The following is a 20,843-nucleotide window of genomic DNA, read 5'->3' as shown; positions in this document are numbered from 1 at the left end:
GGCTGAGATCAGCCTGCTGGGGCCAGGCCGGTGCAGTGCTAGGTGCCCCAAACTCCCACCCGCGGGGGCAGCAGGGAACGGGCCAAGTTGGAGCAGGATGCCAGCAGCCAGGGGTCTGTGGGACTCCCTGCCACTGGATGGGGAAGACTCATTCCTTTGCAGGAGGATCTGTGCCCCAATTTGGGGGGGCAGGTTCCATCTCCCAGGAGCCCCCCGGCCACGCACCCCGACAGACGGACGGACAGACGGCCGCTGAAGCAGAACGGTTTATTCCCCGTCCCGGAGGGGGAGGGGTGGCTGGCGTGCACAAAAACATTAACCAAAAATTAATAAACCAGGAGTCGGGGGGGGGGGGGGGGGGGGAATGGGCAAAGCAGCAAAGGTGGCGGCTGCCCGAAACGCCAAGGAACGGCCCCGCCCGGCCCCAGCACGGGGGGGTGGGGGTGTCGTCTAGCTGCCCAGCCCCACCGGCCGTGGGGCTCCGAGGCTCTGCCGGGGCAGCGGTGGGAGGACGAGGCCAGCAGCGCAGCGAGGGGCCCAGGGGACCCAGGCGTCCGGGGCGGGGGGCTACGGCACGGAGACGTGGAAGGGGCTGTTGGGGACATGCTGGTCGCCCCATTTCACCACCAGGACGTAGTCGCCCTTGTCCTTCAGCAGGTAGGAGACGGTGTAGAGCCGGTTCCCCAGGTGCTTCACCACGATCTCCTCGCACGGCGTGCGGGGGCCGTGCACCCCCACCAGCAGCATGTTGTTCCCTGGGGGGACATGGGGGTCAGTGTGGGGGCGGGGGCCAGCCAGGCACAGCCCGGGACCCCACCCCTGCCTGATCTTCCCTCCCCCCCAGCCAGCCCCCCGACCTCCACCCTCCTCCCAGCTGCAGTGCCACCCCTGAGCCGCGCAGGGTTAGCTAGACTGGCCTGGAGCTGGGCTGGTTCTAGGGGGCTGATCTGATCTCCGGAGCAAAAACAGCCACAGCTGGGCGGGGAGGGGGCCAAAGGAGCTGCCCTCCCAGGCCCCCCCCCAGCCACGCCCCACAGACCCGGCCCCACCCTCACCACGCCCCACCTCCCACCTGCTTTACTGCAGTCCACCGTGAAGGAGTTCTTCTGGCCCACGAAGCCTTTGCTCAGCCCCAGCCCCTTGGCCACCACCTTGCTGGCGTCCGAAGTGAACTTGGGGGGCACCCCCTGCAGCACAGCCACCTCCGCCCGCCCGGCCGAGTCCACGAAGACAGAGGACGTCTCGTGCAGGCTGTGGCTGCTCACCAGGCGGGAGCCTGTGGAGGGAAGATCAGGTTGATCAGGGGCAGTGGGGGGGGAATCCCCCCCTTAGAACCAGCGCAGCCGACGCTGTCTGAGTGTGCAGAGAGCCTGAGCCCATTGCTCGGAGAGACGTGAACCTGCCCCCCGGGAGGGGCTTGCGAAAGGCCCGCCCCCATGCCCTGCCATGGCTCCAGGCCCCACACCTGTGATCTTGGCCTTGAATGGGCTGCCAGCGATGTGGTAGGGGCCACCGTACTTGATGGAGATCAGGTAGCTGCCGGGCACCATGGGTGTGTAGGTCACTTTGTAGCCCTCGGCGCACTCCTGGCAGTCCATCTGCACCTTGGAGGGGCCGTCGATGGTCACGGCCAGCGCCCCGGGGCCCGCGTTGGTCGTGTTCACCACAAACTCTGCCGGGCTGCCTGCAAGTGTCATGGGTGTCAATGCCGGGGCCCCTCACTCCCAACCCGCAGCCCCAGCCCCGCCGGGGCCCCCCACTGCCGACCCGCAGCCCCGGGCTCCCCGCAGCCCCACCGGGGCCCCTCACTGCCGACCCGCAGCCCCGGGCTCCCCGCAGCCCCACCGGGGCCCCTCACTGCCGACCCGCAGCCCCGCCGGGGCCCCCCACTGCCGACCCGCAGCCCCGGGCTCCCCGCAGCCCCGCCGGGGCCCCTCACTGCCGACCCGCAGCCCCGGGCTCCCCGCAGCCCCGCCGGGGCCCCTCACTGCCGACCCGCAGCCCCGGGCTCCCCGCAGCCCCGCCGGGGCCCCTCACTGCCGACCCGCAGCCCCGGGCTCCACGCAGCCCCGACGGGGCCCCTCACTGCCGACCCGCAGCCCCTGCCAGCCCGGCCCCGGGCTCCCCGCAGCCCCGCCAGGGCCCCTCACTCCCTACCTGTGGTGCCACCCTCCAGGCCCGTGCCGTAGGCAGACACCAGGCCTGGGTCGCCGGCCTGGCCCGGCTCCCCGACACGGATCTTGAAGGGGCTGCCGGGGATGTGGGAGCCGTTGAACTTGACGTCGATGGAGTAGACACCGTTCTCCCGCGGGATGAAGCGCACAGCGTATTTATCTGGGGGCAGGGGCAGCATTAGAGGAAGGGGAGCATTGGGGTCCGGTCCCCCAGCAGCCCTGGGGTGTGAGCAGCAGCTTGCTCAGTGGGGAGGGGCTGGCAATTAGAGGGGATGGCGTGGGGAGCTGGGAGCCCGGACTCCTGGGTTCTCTCCCTGGCTCTGGGAGGAGAGTGGGGGCTAGTGGGGTAGAGCAGGGTGGGCTGGGAGCCCGGACTCCTGGGTTCTCTGCCCCCTGCCCAACCCACCCCGGATCCAGGCCCCGCTCCGCAGGGTGGCCTCACCTTCGTCGATCTCAGTGACGTGACATTCCTCCAGCGCGCCCGAGGGGCTGTGCACCTTGGCATCCAGTGCCCCCTTGGCGCCGTTCAGGCTGACTGCAAAGGAAGCTGGCTGGTTGGCCTTGAGCCCTGACTCCTGGAAGCACAGCAGAGCATTAGCGGGGCCGGGGGACAGGTGGGGGGCAGGACAGGGGGACCAGGGGGTCACCCCACCCCAGCCACATCACTTACCTTCCTGGGCCCAGCTGCTTAAAGAGGGAGAGCTGGGAGTGTCGGCCGGCAGGGCTGGGAAAGGGGGGCCAGGGCCAGGCCGGCGTTGGGTTGGGGGGCTAGGAGCGGGGACTGAGGGCCAGCCCCAGGCTATGGGGGCTCAGGGACCAGTGCCCCAGCAGCCCACAGCAGGGGGCCGGGGGAGTGTGGCGGGGCGGGGGGCAGGATGGAGCTCTCTCTCTTTAAGCAGCTCCTGGCCCGGGCGTCGTCGGGGTCTGTTAAGAGCCTTTAAAAGAGACACGAGAGAAAACCGCAGCGCCCCGGGGCGGTTTGGGGGGCGCCCTGCTGTCCTGGGCCGGCACAGGATCCCAGTCCCCCCCCGGCGGCAGAGCCCCCCTCTGCACACGGCCCCTCCAGCCCTGGGCCCCCCAGCTACCTCTCGATGCCAGAAGGGGCGGACAGGTTACAGCCCCCCCCCCCCAACAGGGGGGGGTTTACACAGGCGGAGACACGGGCGGGGACGGGGGGGCTCTGTCCCGAGGGGCCTGCAGTCACAGGCAGCTCAGTGCGAGCTCCTCACCCACGGAGAGGTTGTGGGACCCCTAAGGAGGTGGGGGTGGGGGCTATTTTACCAGGGAAGATCAGGGGCCTGGCCTGCCGCACTGGGGGGATGAGTTGCTGGGGGGTAGCGTCTTTGCCCCCCAGCTTGTCCAGACCTGCCCCTGGGGACTGACGGGGGGGCCGCTAGCTCTGCGAGTGCCGAGGCTCGAGGCGCAGCTGGGGGGCTGCCCCCCAGGCAGTAGCGACCCGGAGCTGGGCCCTGCCTCTCCCCACAGCGCCCCCCGGGGCCCGTGCCGGCGGCCAGGAGGGCGGGGGCCCGGCGGTTTCTCTGGTGCCTCACCTGAAGGCTGGTAACAGTCAAGCGCCGGGCGTCATGGCAGGGGGCCGTCGCGGGCACCACGAAGGGGCTTTCCGGGACGTGCTCCTCGTTGAACTTCACGGACACCTCGTAGTCCCCTGGGGGGAGAGGGGGGTTAGTGCCGCCCAGCCCCACTGCCGGCCCCTGAGGGAGAGGGGGGTCAGCGCCGCCCAGCCCCACTGCCGGCCGCCCAGCCCCACTGCCGGCCGCCCAGCACACCTCAGTCCCCTGGGGGGAGAGGGGGGTTAGCGCCGCCCAGCCCCACTGCCGGCCCCCCAGCCCCACTGCCGGCCCCTGGGGGAGAGGGGGGTCAGCGCCGCCCAGCCCCACTGCCAGCCGCCCAGCCCACCTCAGTCCCCTGGGGGGAGAGGGGGGTTAGCACCCCCCAGCCCCACTGCCGGCCCTCCAGCCCCCCCGCCACAGTCAGCTTGGGGGTTTCTCTGCCCCAGCTCCACGCCAGGGCTGACCCTCCCGCCCCGCCCGTACCGGGCTCCTGGACGACGTAGGCCACGCCGCAGGACCCGTCCTTCCGGTCCTCGAAGGCGATCTCGGCCTTGCTGGGCCCCTCGACGGCGACGGCCAGACCCCCGGCCCCCGCCTCCCGCGTCCAGATGCTGAACTCGGCTGGGGGGGGAGACGGCGTTAGCCTGGGGGCTGCACAGACCCCCACCCCCCACCCGCCCCGCCCGCCCACCCCGGCTCCCACTCACCTGGCACGCCGGCCTCCGCCCGCTCCAGGCCGGGGCCCCCCGCCCGCCCCGCCCGCCCATCCCGGCTCCCGCTCACCTGGCACGCCGGCCTCTGCCCGCTCCAGGCCGGGGCCCCCCGCCCGCCCCGCCCGCCCATCCCGGCTCCCGCTCACCTGGCACGCCGGCCTCTGCCCGCTCCAGGCCGGGGCCCCCCCGCCCGCACCTTGTGGGCCCCGCCCTCGCCCAGCGGCCCCACGGTGAACTGGAAGGGGCTGCCGGGGACGTGCTGGCCCTTGTACTTGACGCTGACCGAGTGGACGCCGGTCTCGGCGGGCACGAAGCGGACGCAGTAGGTGCCGTTCTCCGCCTCCAGCACCTCGGCCGCCAGCCCCTGCCCCGAGGGGCCCGTCACCTGGGCCGTCACGTCCGCCAGGCTGATCTCTGGGGGGAGAGGGGGGTGAGACGCCCCGCAGCGGCCCCCCCGCCGAGCCTGCCCTGCCCCACGCGCCCCCCTCGCTTCCACCGGGCTGAGCCCCCGCCGGCCTCCCCGAGCCCCCAGTCCCCCAGCTCCCGCCCCAGCCCCCACCCACCCCATCTGCCAGGCTGAGCCCCCAGCCCCCCAGCTCCCGCCAGCCTCCCCGAGCCCCCAGCCCCAGCCCCAGCTCCCGCCCCTTCTGCCGGGCTGAGCCCCCAGCCCGCCTCCCCGAGCCCCCAGCCCCCGCCCCTTCTGCCGGGCTAAGCCCCCGCCGGCCTCTCTGAGCCCCCAGCCCCCCAGCTCCCGCTCCAGCCCCCACCCGCCCCATCTGCCAGGCTGAGCCCCCAGCCCCCCAGCTCCCGCCAGCCTCCCCGAGCCCCCAGCCCCAGCCCCCGCCCCTTCTGCCGGGCTGAGCCCCCAGCCCGCCTCCCCGAGCCCCCAGCCCCCCAGCTCCCGCCCCTTCTGCCGGGCTGAGCCCCCGCCGGCCTCCCTGAGCCCGCAGCCCCCCAGCTCCCGCCCCAGCCGGCCTCCCCGAGCCCCCAGCCCCAGCCCCCGCCCCTTCTGCCGGGCTGAGCCCCCAGCCCGCCTCCCCGAGCCCCCAGCCCCCCAGCTCCCGCCCCTTCTGCCGGGCTGAGCCCCCGCCGGCCTCCCTGAGCCCGCAGCCCCCCAGCTCCCGCCCCAGCTGGCCTCCCCGAGCCCCCAGCCCCAGCCCCTGCCCCTTCTGCTGGGCTAAGCCCCCGCCGGCCTCCCTGAGCCCCCAGCCCCAGCTCACCTGGGATCTTGAGGCTCAGGTCACAGGCGCTGCCCACGTTGGCCACGGGGGGGGCACGGCGCCGCCGGGTGATGCTCTCCTTCACCCGCCCCTCGCCCGTCACCTTCACTGAGAACGGGCTCCCTGTGGGGCGAGGGGGGGGTAGGGGTCAGGCAGGGCTGGTCACAGACAGAGTCCCATGGCACCTCCCGGGTCACCCACGCCCCACACAGGGCGTAACACCTTCCAGCTGGACCCATCCCAGGGGTCGCTCTGACCCCCAATTGCTGGGGAAGGCGGCGTGGCCCCCGATGCTGGCCAGGTGCCCTGCAGGGACAAGTCCCCCAGGGGCAGAGCCCGGGCCCCATGCTCCGCGCTGGGCCCCCCACCTGGCACGTGCTGGTCAGCGAATTTGATGGAGATGATGTAGTTGCCGGGCTCCGTGGGGCAGTAGGTGACGCGGCAGGTCCCATCCTCCAGGTCTTCCGTGTTTATGTCCACCTTGCTGGGGCCCTCGATGGACAGGCTGAGCCCGCCATAGCCTGGGGGGGCAGGAGGGAGTGGGGGGGCTGCAGGCCATCCAAGCATCCCCCTGCGCAGAGAACTCAGGGGTCGTGGCTCCGAGCCCCTGCTCTAACCCACCAGACCCCACTCCTCCCACAGCGAGGAGAAAGCATAAGAACAGCCCTATGGGTCCAACCAAGAGTCCATCTCGCCCAGTGTTCTGGTCGTTTTTTTGACGGCCGCTGCACATTGAGTGGATGGGTTCAGAGAACTAGCCACAGTGACGCCAAGATCTTTCTCGAGGGGTAGAAGCTAATTTACGCCCCACGATTTTATATGTATAGTTGGGATGACGTTTTCCCACATGCATTACTTAACATGAAATTTAATCTGCCATTTTGTTGCCCAGTCACCCAGTTTTGGGAGACCCTTGTGTAGCTCTTCGCCGTCTGCCTGGGACTTGAGTATCTTGAGTAATTTTGTATCATCTGCAAATTTTGCCACCTCCCGTTTACCCCTTTTTCCAGATCATTTATGAATACGTTGACTAGGACTGGGCCCAGTACAGACCCCTGGGGGACACCGCTATTTACCTCTCTCCATTCTGAGAGCTGAGCATTTATTCCTGCCCTTTGTGTCCTGTCGTTTAACCAGGTACCGATCCATGAGAGGACCTTCCCCCTTATCCCGTGGCAGCTTCCTTTGCGTAAGAGCCTTTCATGAGGGACCTTGTCAAAGGCTTTCTGAAAATCTAAGTACACTGGATCCCCTTGGTCCACATGCTTGTTGACCCCCTCAAGGAATTCCAGCAGATTGTGAGGCAGGATCTCCCTTTACGAAAACCACGTTGACTCTTCCTCAACAAATTCTGTTCATCCATCTGCCTGACAATATTGTTCTTTATTATAGTTTCAACGTTTGCCCGGTACTGAAGCCAGACAGGCCTGTAATTGCCGGGATCACCTCTGGAGCCCTTTTTGAAAGCTGGTGTCACATTAGGTCCCCTCCAGCCAGCGGGTACAGAGGCCGATTTAAATGATGGGTTACAGACCACAGTTAGTAGTTCTGCAAGGTCACATTTGAGCCCTTCCGAACTCTTGGGTGAATCCCATCTGCTCCTGGTGACTTCTTGCCGCTTATCAATTTGTTCCAAAACCTCCTCTAATGACACCTCAGTCGGGGACGGTTCCTCAGAGCTGTCAGCTAAAAAGAACCCAGAAGTCCTGGCTCCCAGCCCCCCCGTTCTAACCCATCAGACCCCCTCCCCTCCCGGAGCTGGGAGAGAACCCAAGCGTCCTGCGGCCGCACCTGCGTCCCGGGTGTCGATGAGGAACTCTGCTGGCTCGAAGGTGCGCCCCTCGCTGAGGCCGGGCCCCGAGACGCGGACCCGGCTGGCGTCACCGATCTCCGACTGGCTGATGGTCACCGTGATGGGGCTGTTGGGGACATGCTGCCCGTTCCGCTTGATATTCACCAGGTGCTCGCCCACCTCCTTGGGCACGAACGAGATGCCTGGGGGAGGTCGGGAGTGAGGTCGGCAGAGCTGGGGGGAGCCCAAGGCCGGGCTAGCAGGGGCTGGGGGTCAGCAGTAAGGGGAGGGGGTTGGCAGAGCCAGGGGGCACTGCCCCGGGGGGGGGGGGAACTCACCTACATGGCCGTTGCGCAGCCGCTTGAGCTGGCAGGGCTCCTCGCGCCCTGACGGGGGGGTGACGGTCGCCGTCAGCTGGCTCAGATCAGTCTCCGCGATGTCCAGGGGGATGTCAGCCGAAGAGCCGACCTTCAGCTGGGACATTCGCAGCGTGTCGTCACCTGTGTGTGGGGGGGCCGTGAGCTGAGGGGACCCCCAGCCCCGAACCCCCAGCCCAGCCCAGCCCCCAACTTGTCCTGCTCCACCCCGCCCCCCAACCCCAGCCCGTTCCCCCCCAGCCCCGGAGGGAAGCCCTGCCCCCACCCCACCCCGGGAGCCCCCCGCCGCTGACCGGTGATGCGGGCAGTGAAGGGGCTGCCTGCGATGTGCTTCTCGTTGTATTTCACCACGATGCTGTAGTCGCCGGGCAGCATGGGCAGGTAGGAGACGCTGCAGGTGCCGTCCTGATTGTCGGTGCAGCTGATCTCGGCCTTGGAGGGGCCCTCGACCGCCAGGGACAGCCCTCCTGTAGTGGGCAGAGGTCAGCGCGGCCGCCGGCCCCCTCCCAGCCCAGCGCCCACCCAGCACCATCATGCGGACTGACCGGTCAGGGTCTCCCAGCCTCCTGGCTCTAACCGCCAGATCCCACTGCCCTTCCGTAGCCAGGGAGGGAACCCAGCTGGCTCCCGGCCCCCCTGGTTCTAGCCCACTGGACTCCTCTACCTTCCTGGTTTCTCTCCCAGCCCCCTCCCCACCACTCTAACCACCAGAGCCCACCCCACCCCCACCCCCACCCCCACCCCGCCCCAGGGAGGGAACCCAGGCGTCCAGCCTCACCTTCGCCGGCGTCCTTGGTGTTGACTGTGAAAGTGGCCGGCTTGTTGACCACGCCGTGGATCAGCCCCGGGCCGTAGGCTGTGACATGCCCGCTGTTGACGTAGTCCACGTAGAACTGCAGGGGGCTCCCTGGGGGGCACGGGGTGGGGGGGGTGTCAGAGCCTGCATCGGCCCCTCCCCCCAGCCACAGGGCCCCCCTGCTCCCCTTGGCGCCTGGGTTGTGGGCCGATCCCTAACACCTGGCTCATACCCCCTCCCGCCCCCCCCCCCACTCCCCGGCACCTGGGATGTGCCCCCTCCCGCCCCCCCCACTCCCCGGCACCTGGGATGTGCAGGCTGTCACAGCGGATGTCCATCTCGTGCAGCCCGGCCTCAGTGGGCGCGTATCTCACCGTCACCGTCCCATCCTTGTTGTCCGTGATATCTGGCTTGGCCACCTTCCCCGAGGGCATCCGGACCTCGCCTGGGGGAGCAGAACACGGGCACGGGGGTCAGTCCTGGCCTACGGCGGCCCCCTTGCTGGGGAGACATGGCCCCTCTGGGCCTGTTATACAGGCCTTGAGCCCATGGGGGGGGAGATGATCCCCTCCCCCTGAAACGCAGCCCCACTGGAGACAGGATGTGACATCCTGGCACCCCAATATTCACCCATCGAGGTGTCGTTCTCCAAGTCCGGATCTGCTTGGCAGTGACAGGCCCATCGGGGGTGGGGGGGGGGGGGTGTTTGTTTGCGTCAGTAAAAATGCTCATTGAGGAAACGCACCCATACACCAGGGTCGCCCCAGGGACTGGGTCCACTAGAAAGCTCTCCGAGGTTGCCCTGCACCATGGGAAGCGTGGGACCCAGGTAAGAGCTTTCCAGCAAGTGGGGAGAAGATAGAAAAGGGGGGACAGTGACATCATAGGGGGACCTCGCTCTCCAGGGGTGTTTTCGCAGGGAAACACCGAGGGGCAAGTGCTGGACCCAGGTGAAGGGACTTGTGCATGAAAACCCGGGAAAGCCCAGGCAGCTTGTGCCGTAAGAACCTGCCGGCCTGTTTCTCGCCCCGGGTGAGAAATGGCTGATTTACACCCCACCTAGCGAGTGGGACACTCAGTTTGTGGGTTTGTTTAGTTGCTGGGTGATCTGCTTCCATCTGCTGCTCTCCCTTAGAGTCACTTATAAACTCTCTGTTGCTGTTAATACACTTGGTTTGGTTCTGTCTAAAACCACAGGGTGTGGAAATCCTGCCTGGGGGCAGAAAGCCGGGCACCTCCCTCTCCTCATCGCAGGAGGGGGCGACCGTCACGAGCTTGCGCTGTGCACTTCCCGGGGCAGCGCCCGACGGTACCATTGGGGGTTTACAGTCGGGAGGGGAGGGGGGCACTTGAGTAACTGGGCAGTTCCTAAGCCGAGCTCCCCCAGGCAGAGCTGATCTCAGCATGCGTGTGGCACGGCAGCTGGGTGTCTCCCTACCTGTGTGTCTGCTGGCGAAAGAGCGAGCTTGAGAACTTATCACCACAGCACAGTGTGACCAGAGCCCAAGCTGGTGGGTCAGGGGGGCTCAGTGGTACCCCAGTTCCAAGTGGCACCCCAGGGGAAACCCCTCACACAGGATGCCAGGCCAGAGGTGCCATGGGCGTGATCCAAGGGGGGCAGGGGACAACCAGGCCAGATGGGAAGGGATTACCAGGCCAGACGCCAGGGTTGATGGGCCCACAGGGCTACTCTGGCTATATTAGGATCTCCCCTGTCCTAGGGGACCCCCAGTGGGGTGGGGGGGAAAACCAGCTGCCGGTGAGGGGGAGAGTCTGTTGGATGTCAGGGGCTGCCTCCAGGGGCTACAGCCCCAGAGCATCTGCCCCCAAGACTTACCCGTGATCTCCCCCTTCTTGATGGTGAACGGAATGACCAGGTCAAACGGCCGCAGCCCGGCCACATCCAGGCCGTTGACTCCCATCAGGGGACGGTCCGTGGCCTGCGAAAGACGCGCGAGACCCCCCCCAGGCAGAGCGGTGAGGGGGGGGTGCTGTAAGGAGAGCTGGGGAAGCATGGCCTCCCCCAGATGCTACAGGGGCCCCGGAACAGCCCAGAGGGGGACTCCCACAGTGCCCAGCTGGGAGGATGTGCTCAGCCACAGTCCAGCGTGCGAGCAAGTTTCGAGTCCGGGGAGACAGGCTGTGTTGTTGTTACTTTGTGGCCTGTCTGGAGCATCTTGCGTCACTGCGCTGGGCTGCGACACCAGGATGGGACGAGGTGAGGCTAGACGGGAGGGATGGGGCAGACAGGTGTGGATCTCAGCCTCCCCGGCACACTCACCAGGACCTGGAAGGGGCTGTTGGGGATGTGCTCCCCCCCGAAGCGGACACAGATGACGTATTTCCCGGGCTGGGGGGCCGTGTAGAAGATGTCGAAGGTGCCATCCTCGTTCTCCACCACGTCCACGTCCACCTCGGAGCCATCGGGCGTGCAGACCGTACAGGTCACCTTCCCTTTGCCTGCTGCCTTGGTGTCCACCGTGATCACGGTCTCCTCCCCGATCTGGATGGTGGGGCCGATCCCAGCACCTGGGGGGCGGGGGGATTGAGAATCTGTCCAAGCCACACCCCCCCTCCACCCGCCACCCCCTCATGCAACTCCAGCAGACGGGAAAGGAAATCCCCATTCCGCCCGCACGATCAGGGCGCCCCTCCGCGCCAGGCGCTGCACAGACCCTTCTGGGAGTCGGGGGGCTCCCCAGCCCTGCAGACGCCCCCACCGAGCGAGGTCAGGGCTCTGTCAGGCCAGGAGCTGCATAGATCCCCAGACAGACTTGGGGGCCACCCCGAGGGGTGCAGCAATGAGCCAGCTGAGATTGGTGTCCCTGTCAGGCCACGTGCTGCATGGATCTCCCGTCTGGCCCCCATCCAGGTTCACAGCCCCCTCCCCATCCCTGGCAGCGCCCAGCGTGATGGGGCCCCAATCCCAGCCCAGACCTGACCTATCCCATTGCTCCCCCCACTATCCCCCTCCCAAACAGCTGAGAACCGGACAACCTGTGCCATGCGGCCCCCAGGATGGAGAGCATTAAGCTGGCAGTTAAAGCCCCAGCAGCAAAGCAAAGCAGCATGGTGTCGGCCCCCCACCCCCAGGCCAACCTGACCCCTCCCCTGGCAAGCAAGCAACCTGACAGTGGGAGGTCTAGGTTGGATATTAGGAAAAACTTTTTCACCAGCAGGGTGGTGAAGCCCTGGAATGGGTTCCCTAGGGAGGTGGTGGAATCTCCTTCCTGAGAGGTTTTTAAGGTCAGGCTGGACCAAGCCCTGGCTGCGAAGATTTAGTTGGGGATTGGTCCTGCTCTGGGCAGGGGGTTGGACTCGATGACCTCCTGAGTCCCTTCCAACCCCGATATTCTAGGATTCTAGGTCCTGGGGGGCCTTCGGAGGCCAGAGACCCCCACCAATCATTCAGGACGGGCCTGCCCATTGAGCAGGGGTGGGGGAGTCTGTGGGACCTCCCCGAGGTCCCGGGGTTTGGGCTGAAAAACGGACATTTCAAAGCAAAGCAGAGAGCTGTCCCTGCCCCTCCCCGGAGATGTGGCCCCTCGGCATGCGAGGTTTGGGGGCTCCGAGCCCCGGGGCAAACCCCAAAGCGGGTGGCTCGAGACGGGGTTTGGTTAGCAATTGGGTGGGGCACCGGGTCAAACTTTCGTTCCAGCTCAGCAAACGGAGGCTGGCCCTGGGCTCGCCGAAAACCACGCAGTCAGAACTCGAAATAGCTTCATTTCGGCCCCAAACTTCATCCTCCAGCCACCGGCAACGTCCCTGCCAGTCAGCTTGAGGCTCATTCTCCCCTGAAACGCCTGTCTGGGCACAGGTTTGACTCCGTTTCCTCACAGAGAAAAATCAATCCGAGCCTTTGAATAGTCGGCTCCTGGAGCATGTTTGTAAAGCCAAGAACTTTGGTTCAAACCTCCATGGCGGGCTTTAGCAGCCCTGGTTCCCGGTCTCTGCGCGGGATGCCGGGGAAGGAAACTCTTGGCGGCTAAGAGCTGCGAGGAGACGACCCAGCGAGGGCGGCTCCATGCAACCCGCACGACCACGGAGATGAGTCAGACGCTCTCTGCTCGAGGCAGGATCTCAGCCCGGAGACAGGCTGGGGCGGGGGGAGAGGAACAGAAAGCCCCAGCACTGAGTCAAAGGGCCCGATTTCCTCTCGCAGACATGATTTTCAGCCTGCGGGGCAGGGCTGGGGAAATCAGGGATTGAGGAAGCTGCATTTTAAGGTGAAAAAGGAAGTTTTAAGCCAAAGCCAGGGAGGCCTGAATGCGCCTGGAGGCGGCGGCTGGAAGGGGAAGGAAGCGGCTTCGCCCCACAAGGGAGCAGGACCCTGCCTGGCTGAATCGCCGATGGGTGCCCTGGGACCCTGCGAGGGTCCCTTGCGAATCTCAGCTCCAGAGTCACAGATCCTGGCGTTGGGGCCTTCCCCAGGCCCCCTTACGGAGCGGGAGTCAGCCGTGGGGCGCAGGGTGAGACGGCCGGCGTGCACAGGGCCCCTGCGGAGCTGCTGCCAGGAGAGGGGGGGTCACCCATCCCTCCCTCCCTCCCGAAGCCATGCAGCCCCGGGCCACGCGACCATGCAGGGAGGGGGTGGGTGCAACGGCTGGCTTACCTAGCCCGTGACCTCCGATCGACACTACGGTGACGGGGCAGAGAAGCGAGGAAAGGTCAAGTGAGACACGGATCACACCCCGGCGGCTCCCCGCCCGCCTCCCGCAGTGGCGGGGCCCGGAGGCGGCTGCCGAAGCAGGTGGTGAGGGGCAGCGTGAGGGTGGCGCGGCCCGCCCCGTGCCCACCCCCTGCCCGCCCCCCGCGGCGCTCACCGGTGACCGTGCACTTGCTGGCATCGCCGGCGGGCAGGGCGCGGATGCGGTAGGGCGAGTAGGGGATCTCGTCCCCGCCGTATTTGATGAGGATGGTGTAGCGGCCCGTCGTGTCCGGCACGTAGGAGACCGTGTAGGTGCCGTCCTGGTTGTCCCGGATCGTGGCCTTCTTGGGCTTCCCCTCAGGGTCCTGGGGGGCGTCAGGGGGAGGGGGATGAAGAGAGAACAGACCGCCCCCCCACGGCAGGCAGCCCTCTCCTGCGCACCGTGATCTGCATGGCCAGCAGCCCCTTGCCGGCGTCCTGGGGGGGGCGGGGGGGGATGAAGAGAGAACAGACTCCCCTCCCTTTCCCCCCCCCAGCAGCCCCCTCCCGCCCCGCTCACCGTGATCTGCACGGCCAGCAGCCCCTCGCCGGCGTCCTGGGGGGATGAAGAGAGAACAGACTGCCCCCCCACGGCAGGCAGCCCTCTCCTGCTCCCTGTAATCTGCACAGCCAGCAGTCCCTCGCCGGCGTCCTGGGGGTGTCGGGGGGGTGGGGGGGGATGAAGAGAGAACAGACTCCCCTCCCCTCCCCCCCAGCAGCCCCCTCCCGCCCCGCTCACCGTGATCTGCACGGCCAGCAGCCCCTCTCCGGCGTCCTGGGGGTGTCGGGGGGGGGGGGGGATGAAGAGAGAACAGACTCCCCTCCCCCCCAGCAGCCCCCTCCCGCCCCGCTCACCGTGATCTGCACGGCCAGCAGCCCCTCGCCGGCGTCCTTGGCGTCAATGGTGAACTCCACGGGCAGGCTGGCGGGGACCCCGGTGGTGTTGAGCCCGGGGCCGCTGGCCTTCACCTTGCTGGCATCGTGCGTGGGCAGAACCTTCACCTTGAAGGGGCTGGAGAAGGGGGTGGGGGTCAGTGCCGACGCAGCTCCCCCCTGGTGTGGGGCGAGGTCTCTGCTGGATGGCCACCCCAGCACCCGCTCCCCATGCCCACGCCCAGCCCGGACCCAGCTGCTCCAGCCCCTTTCCTCTGCATGGTGCCCTGGCCTCACCCCCTATTGAGCCCACAAAAGCACAGGGCACCCCTGGCCTGCACTCAGCCCCCACCGGCACCCCCATACCTGCGTGGCACTTCCTGGTCTCCGTAATGGACGGCGATGCTGTAAGGCCCCTCCCGGCTGGGCACGTAGCTCACGGTCTGGGTGCCGTCAGCGTTGTCCACCACCCCCACCGGCTCCACCACACCTGGGCGAGGGAGATGCCGGGGATTCAGGAGGTCTGGGCTGGGCCTCAGTTTCCCCTTACCATCCCCCCCGAAGCAGCAGGCACTCACCTTTGGGGCCCTGCACCTTGACCTGCAGGGGGGCCACACCCGCATGGCTGGCGTCGACGGAGAAGGTCTGGGGCACGCTGGCCCGCACGACGCCCGGCGTCAGCCCTGGTCCTGAGCACAGTACCTTGGACGAGTCCACCACGTCGTGCACCGGCACCTGGAAGGGGCTCCCTGCCAGTGGGGAGGATAAGGGGAAACTGAGGCCCTGAGCCCCCAGCCCTGCCCCCACTAACTGCTGCCCCTGGGGCGTCCCCAGCCCCACGTCACCTGCCCGCAGGGCACCCACAGGCCAGAAGGAGCTTCGCCCACTTACCCAGCCCTTGGTGCCCCACAGCCCAGCCCCACACCCTGCCCCCGGCCCAGCCCCCATACCTGGCACCTGGTGCCCGCCGTAGGTGACGTTCAGGCTGTACGTGCCGGGTTCGTAGGGGATGTATTCCACCGAGCAGCTGCCGTCCTTGTTATCAGTGCAGGACATCTTGGCTTCGGAGGGGCCCTCCACAGCCAGGCCCAGGCCCCCGGTGCCAGCACCCCTGGGTGTCGGGGGGGGGGGGGGGGAAGGACACGGATGAGAGAGAAGCACAATGGGGCTCAGCCACTAGGGACAGAGAACCGGAGCCAGGACCCCAGAGAGGTGCCAACGGGCGCCCCCCCATGCCACCCCCCCCGAGCCAGCCCCTCACCTGGTCTCCACGGTGAAGCGATTGGGCTGGTTGGTGGTGCCGCTCTGCAGGCCTGGCCCGTGCACCCGGACCCGGGTGGGGTCGCAGCCCTCGGTGACCGGCACCCGGAAGGGGCTGTTGGGCACAGGGCTCCCGTCGTAGGTCACGTCGACAGAGTGGACACCTGCGCGGGGGCCGGGAGAAGAGGGAGGTCAGGGGGGCTGGGCTCCGTCCCACCCCCGTTTCCCCTCCCCCCACGCCCCGGTCCCCCCGGCTCACCCTCCTCGTAGGGGGTGTACTCCACATGGTACGTGCCGTCGCCGCGATCCTGCACAAAGGCCTCGGTCAGGTTCCCCGAGGGGTTGGACACCCGGGTCTTCACGTGGGGCCCACCGGCCGCGCCCAGTGCCCGGGCGTCAACACTGAACTCGGTCGTGGCCTCCCGGAACACGCCTGCACCAGGGGGGCGGGTCAGGCCAAGGGCCAGGGCGCAGGGCCCCCCTGCCGTGCACTGTGGCCGCCCCCCAGGAATTAACCCTGCACCCCACTCCGCCAGGCCCCTCGCTTCCCCATGCCCGGCCCACAGATCTTCCCCCTCCCATCGCTCCCAACCCCAGGTGTTTGCCCCTGCAGACCCCTGCCCGCCATCAGCTGATCTCTGCCTCCTTGTGCCTGTCAGACCATCGCCCCCCATCCCAGCCCCGTACCCCTTTGCTACCCCCACAGCGCCCCCCAACCCCACCGAGCTTCACCCTCCATGGCGGGCCGCTCCCCCCGGCCCCCCAGCCCGCTGCTGACCTTCGCCCTCCACGCCAGGCCCGTAGACCTTGACCCCGGAGGTGTCGAGGGCTGGCCCCACCAGCAGCTTGCTGGGGAAGTGGGGCACGGGCTGCCCTCCGTACTTGATGGTGATGGTGTAGGTGCCGGAGCAGAGGGGGGTGTAGGCGATGGTGTAGGTCCCGTCGCCGTTGTCCTCTACCCGCACTTCGGCTTGTGCCCCGCCCTCCGAGATGATCTCGATGGTGAGCTCGGCGCTGCCGGCCCGCGAGCAGTCCACGTGGAACTGGCCCGTCTGGCCGGCCGTGGCCCGCTCCAGCCCCGGCCCCGAGCAGGTCACCTTGGAGGGGTCAAAGCGGGGCCGGACGGCCGCCCGGAAGGGCGAGCCGGGCACGTGGGCGCCCGCGAACAGGATGTTGATGTTGTAGTCGCCAGGCTCCGTCGGCAGGTAGGAGACTGAGCAGGTGCCGTCTCCGTTGTCCAGGCACTCGATCTTGGCCTCACAGGGACCCTCCACGGTCAGCCCCAGGCCCCCCGTGCCGGCCCCCTTCGTGTCAATGGTGAACGGGGCAGGCGAGCCGGCCTGTCCGCCCTGCAGCCCCGGCCCGTAGGCCTTCACCTGTGGGGAGAGGGAGGGTGAGGGGCCCTGAGCTGGCTTGGTGCCCGTCCACTGTAGCCCCCCGCCCACCTCGCCGGGCACCTCCCCGACCGCCTTGCTAAGGCCCTGCCCCATGCCCATCTCGCCAGGTAACTGTCTGCCCCAGCACAGACCCCCACCCACCTCCCCCGAGCCTTCACCTATGGACGGGGAAGGACTCTAGTCCCCCAGCCAATGGCCGTGGGATGTCCCACCCCCGGCTCCCAGGTCCCCCCAGCAGGGCTGCCCATGGCGGGGGGACGGCAGCAGGGGACACCTACCTTGGAGGGGTTGGTGGGGGGCACGGCCTCCACGGGGAAGGGACTGCCGGGCACGGGGGCTCCATCATAGGTCACCTGCACCTCGTAGGGCCCCTCCTCGCGGGGGATGAATTTCACCACGTTGTTGTCGGGGCTCAGGCCCGGCTCCACTTTGCACGGGACCGACTTGCCCGCCGGCCCCGTGATCTTGGCGGCCACCTTGCCCTGCCCGCCGGCCCCCTTGGACTTGACTGTGAACTCCTGGTCCTTGCCCGCCTCAACTTCTGCACAGAGAGGGAGAGCTGTGAGCCCGGGGCTGGGTCTGTCTCCAGCCCCCTAGGCCCCTCCCCACGGCCAGGCCCCATCTGCCCCACTGGGGACCCCCACCCCGCCTGCTGTCCGATGTCGCCGCTCCGTAGAGGAGACAAGTTTTCCCAGGCCCCCTAGCACCGCACTCGCCCTCTTAGCTGCAGCCTGGCATGGGACAGGCTCGACCCCCCAGCTCCTCCCTCTAGCCCCCCAGCACTGTGTTTGTCCCCTTAGCTGGGTCAGGAGGCCCAGCCCTCCCTGCCTGGGTACGCACTGTCAGCCAGGCCAGTGATCTTGATCTTGCTGAGGTCCAGGCTGGGGGCCACGCCCACGCTGAAGGGGCTTTTGGGGATGTGGTCTCCGCCGTAGGTCACAGCCACACCCAGGTTACCCTGTGTGATGAAGCGGGAAGGTTGGTGTAGTTTTCTCTGAACACCGTGTGCCTCAGTTTCCCTGTGTGTTACTCAAGTCTCTCAGTGGTGGGATGAAGGTGTGACCGTCACAGCAACCCCTAGAGGGTGGGTGTGACTGCGACAGGCGCAGACAGTGGCCGGTCACTCTGTAGCCTGGCCACTGATGGCCGGGGCAACCCTCTGTGTGACGTTGGCTGAAAGTCCCTGCAGGCTAGAGGTCGGGGAGGGGGCACACATCGGGGCCCTCACCCCCAAAGGCAGCAGAGACCAGAGCGAGGGGACTCCCTGAGGGGGCCCACGGCAAAGCCAGGCTGCTGGAGGCTCAGATAGGTGCAGTCCCAGGTGCCAGTGGGGCTCAGAGTTTAACCCCCCTGAGAGAGCGAACCCCTAGAAGGGCTGTCACACCGGAGGGGGCTCCTCCCAAGGGCCATACAGAGCTGAGAGCGCCCGAGGCTGGGACACCCTGCAAGGGGAAAACGGAGCCCAACCCCAGACCTGGGGAGAGGGGGCCCCCGGAGACCCATGCCCTGCCAGCTCGGGGGGATGGAGTCAGGGCCTCCCCTCGTACCTGCTGCACAGGGGTGTATTTCACCGTGTGGGTCCCGTCGTGGTTGTCGATCACCTCCGAGTCCCGCACCGCCTCGCCCTTGGCCGGGCCGGTGAACTGCACGTCCAGGGGCGCCCGGCCCCCCGCCTTGGCGTTCACCGTGAAGTGAGTGGGCTTGCCCAGTTCCACGCCTGCCGGGGGGAGCCCATGGGGGTCAGTGGCTGTATTTCCCCTCCATTCCCCTCCGCTGACCCCTTCCCCCTCCATCCCCCTCCGCTGCCCGCGCCGCCCCTTCCCCCGCACCGCCCCCCCTTCCCCCTCCATCCCCCACGCTGCCCCCCTTCCCCCTCCGCTGCCCGCGCCGCCCCCCCTTCCCCCTCCATGCCCCACACCAAGACAGAATTTCCTCCGTTGCCCAGACCAGCCCCCTTCCCCCCAATCTCACCAGTCCGGTTCAGCCCAGGCCCTTCGGCCTTGACCTTGCTGACGTCATGGGATGGGTCCACCTTGATGCGGATGGGGCTGGTGGGGGTGGCCTAAGGACGTAGCAGGGAGTCAGAGGACCGTGAAGCTGTGGGCCCCACCTCACACCCCTCTGCCACCCTGAGCGGGACAGCCCCCCTCTGCAATGAGCCCCCTCACTGCTTCATCTGGTTGTGTTGTATGTGAGAGTCTTACTGTCCTATACGAATACGGTGTGTACCTCAGTTTCCCCATGTACTGCACCAGTGGGAACTGGGTACAGGGGAGGCTGCAGGTATGTAACCGGAGACCCAGGAGGGGGGTGACCAAGCAGGACAAAGAGGAGGAGCAGCCATGGGTGGGAGTCCAGGCCATCTGGAGGTGGGGGTCACTGGAAGCTGGCAGTCTGCTTGGGGGACTGGAAGAGGGGGAGTCCAGGCCATCTGGCCCGGGACTCCCCAAGATGGGCTTGGCTGAAAGTCACCGATTTCTGTGCTACCAAACTCTCTTCTACACGCTGCCCGAGAGTCACCTCTGGGGGGGCAGGGCCGTCTGGCCCCCCAGGACCCCGCCCGGGGGACTCGCTGTGGAAGCGCAGGGAGGGGCAGGGGAGGCTGGAGTCAGACCCAGGAAGGGGGAAGCCGGGGGAGCTGTGTGTCCTGCAGACTGGGGGAGTCTCCTCTCGGGGAGCAGCCTCCCCCAGAGTCCTGCCCGGCTTCGTGGGGAGCAGGTCAGAGCACGGCCCGGGGACCCCGTGGCACCCCCCGCTGACCTGGTCGGCGAAGAGCACCATGATGGTGTAGGTGCCAGGCCCACGGGGCGTGTACCGCACGGTGAACGTGTCGTTGTCATTGCGGATGATATCAAAGTCGATGTCGGCCTCGGCCGGCCCCACCACGCCCGGGGCGCACTTGATCCCGATGCTCACGTCACCTGGGGGTGGGGGGACCGGCAGAGCTGTCAGCTCCCCCCACGGCCCCCCCTGCCATGCACCCCACCGACCTCTGCCACGCCCGGGTCACCCTCAAATCACCCCCCCAACTCCCCAGGTGGTGGGCGCAGGGAGACCCACTAGAGCCCCCTGGCTCCCACCCCCCAGCCTGTCCCCAACCTCCCACGCCCCCCTGAGCCCTTCCAGCTCCCACATCCCCCTCGTCTGCCCACAGCCCTCCCACTCCCCCAGAGGCCCCCCCCAGCTGCCAACACCCGAGCAGCTCCCACCCCCCACCAGAGCCCCCAGCCTGCCCTCAGCTCCCACCCGCCCCAGAGCCCCCCCCGGCACTCACCCTGCCCGGCCTCGGCACAGTCCACGGTGAAGTAGGTGGGTTCGTGGGCCTTGAGCCCAGTCTTGGCCACACCGGGGCCGTACACCTTCACCTTGTGGGGGTGGCTGCCGGCCCCCACGTTCACCTGGGGGGAAGGGACAGGTCAGACGGGGTGTCCCCCTCCCCCCGAGCTCTTCACCCGCAGTCAACACCCCCGAGAGGGAAGGGGAACAGGAGGCCCCAGCTGCAGGGTCCGGGGGGGTGAGGGGGGGGGCTTCACATTATAATGCCTATTGCTGGGGTGATGCACACACCGCCCTCCCCCCCACAGCTGGAGAGAACCCAGGCGTCCTGGCTCCCAGCCCCCCTGCTCCGACCACCAGATCCCACTCCCCTCCCAGAGCCGGGGGAGAACCCAAGTGTCCGGGCTGCCCCAGGGTCCCATGCAGTGGGAGGCAGACACCGTGGGGGGCTATTTCAGCACGTGTCCCCCCCCGGCGGCAGGCCTGGCGGGGTCACTGGCCCCCAGCCTCCGGCGCAGTTCGGCCCAGAGGCTCCCTGCCCGCCAAGGCCTGGGATCGCCCGGCCCAACCTGTTACCACGGCTAAGTCCCCCCCAGCCCAGCGCACCCTGGGACCCCCCCGCTTCCCCCCCAGCCCACTGCATTATGGGAGAAAATCCCTGTATCGTCAAGCCCTGGCCTGGGATCACTAGGCCCAAGCTGCTGCTA

The 20,843-nt window shown here is 67.8% G+C and overlaps 1 protein-coding gene across 1 annotated transcript in view; it reads right to left on the bottom strand.

Annotated features, from left to right (window-relative positions):
- Nucleotides 1–253: 253 nt before the first annotated feature.
- The window catches only part of FLNA (filamin A), a 34,883-nt gene continuing 14,293 nt past the window's right edge, over nucleotides 254–20,843 (bottom strand). Inside the window, 33 exon segments of the mRNA XM_073322331.1 lie at nucleotides 254–755; nucleotides 1,073–1,276; nucleotides 1,466–1,684; nucleotides 2,158–2,334; nucleotides 2,617–2,749; nucleotides 3,725–3,840; nucleotides 4,229–4,366; nucleotides 4,605–4,644; nucleotides 4,646–4,872; nucleotides 5,679–5,801; nucleotides 6,047–6,199; nucleotides 7,470–7,673; nucleotides 7,809–7,970; nucleotides 8,141–8,314; nucleotides 8,626–8,754; nucleotides 8,948–9,088; nucleotides 10,481–10,583; nucleotides 10,925–11,172; nucleotides 13,256–13,279; nucleotides 13,467–13,656; nucleotides 14,186–14,342; nucleotides 14,570–14,693; nucleotides 14,782–14,952; nucleotides 15,154–15,314; nucleotides 15,465–15,627; nucleotides 15,723–15,896; nucleotides 16,242–16,839; nucleotides 17,139–17,401; nucleotides 17,701–17,818; nucleotides 18,408–18,577; nucleotides 18,832–18,922; nucleotides 19,621–19,781; nucleotides 20,135–20,258. Coding sequence (XP_073178432.1) covers nucleotides 568–755; nucleotides 1,073–1,276; nucleotides 1,466–1,684; nucleotides 2,158–2,334; nucleotides 2,617–2,749; nucleotides 3,725–3,840; nucleotides 4,229–4,366; nucleotides 4,605–4,644; nucleotides 4,646–4,872; nucleotides 5,679–5,801; nucleotides 6,047–6,199; nucleotides 7,470–7,673; nucleotides 7,809–7,970; nucleotides 8,141–8,314; nucleotides 8,626–8,754; nucleotides 8,948–9,088; nucleotides 10,481–10,583; nucleotides 10,925–11,172; nucleotides 13,256–13,279; nucleotides 13,467–13,656; nucleotides 14,186–14,342; nucleotides 14,570–14,693; nucleotides 14,782–14,952; nucleotides 15,154–15,314; nucleotides 15,465–15,627; nucleotides 15,723–15,896; nucleotides 16,242–16,839; nucleotides 17,139–17,401; nucleotides 17,701–17,818; nucleotides 18,408–18,577; nucleotides 18,832–18,922; nucleotides 19,621–19,781; nucleotides 20,135–20,258 — 5,568 coding nt within the window. The 3' untranslated portion in view covers nucleotides 254–567.

Source organism: Lepidochelys kempii, chromosome 23, assembly GCF_965140265.1.
Source record: "Lepidochelys kempii isolate rLepKem1 chromosome 23, rLepKem1.hap2, whole genome shotgun sequence".
Lineage (NCBI taxonomy): Eukaryota > Metazoa > Chordata > Testudines > Cheloniidae > Lepidochelys > Lepidochelys kempii.
The sequence above is the reverse complement of the archived record's forward strand: the minus strand, read 5'-3'. Positions and strand labels throughout refer to the sequence as shown.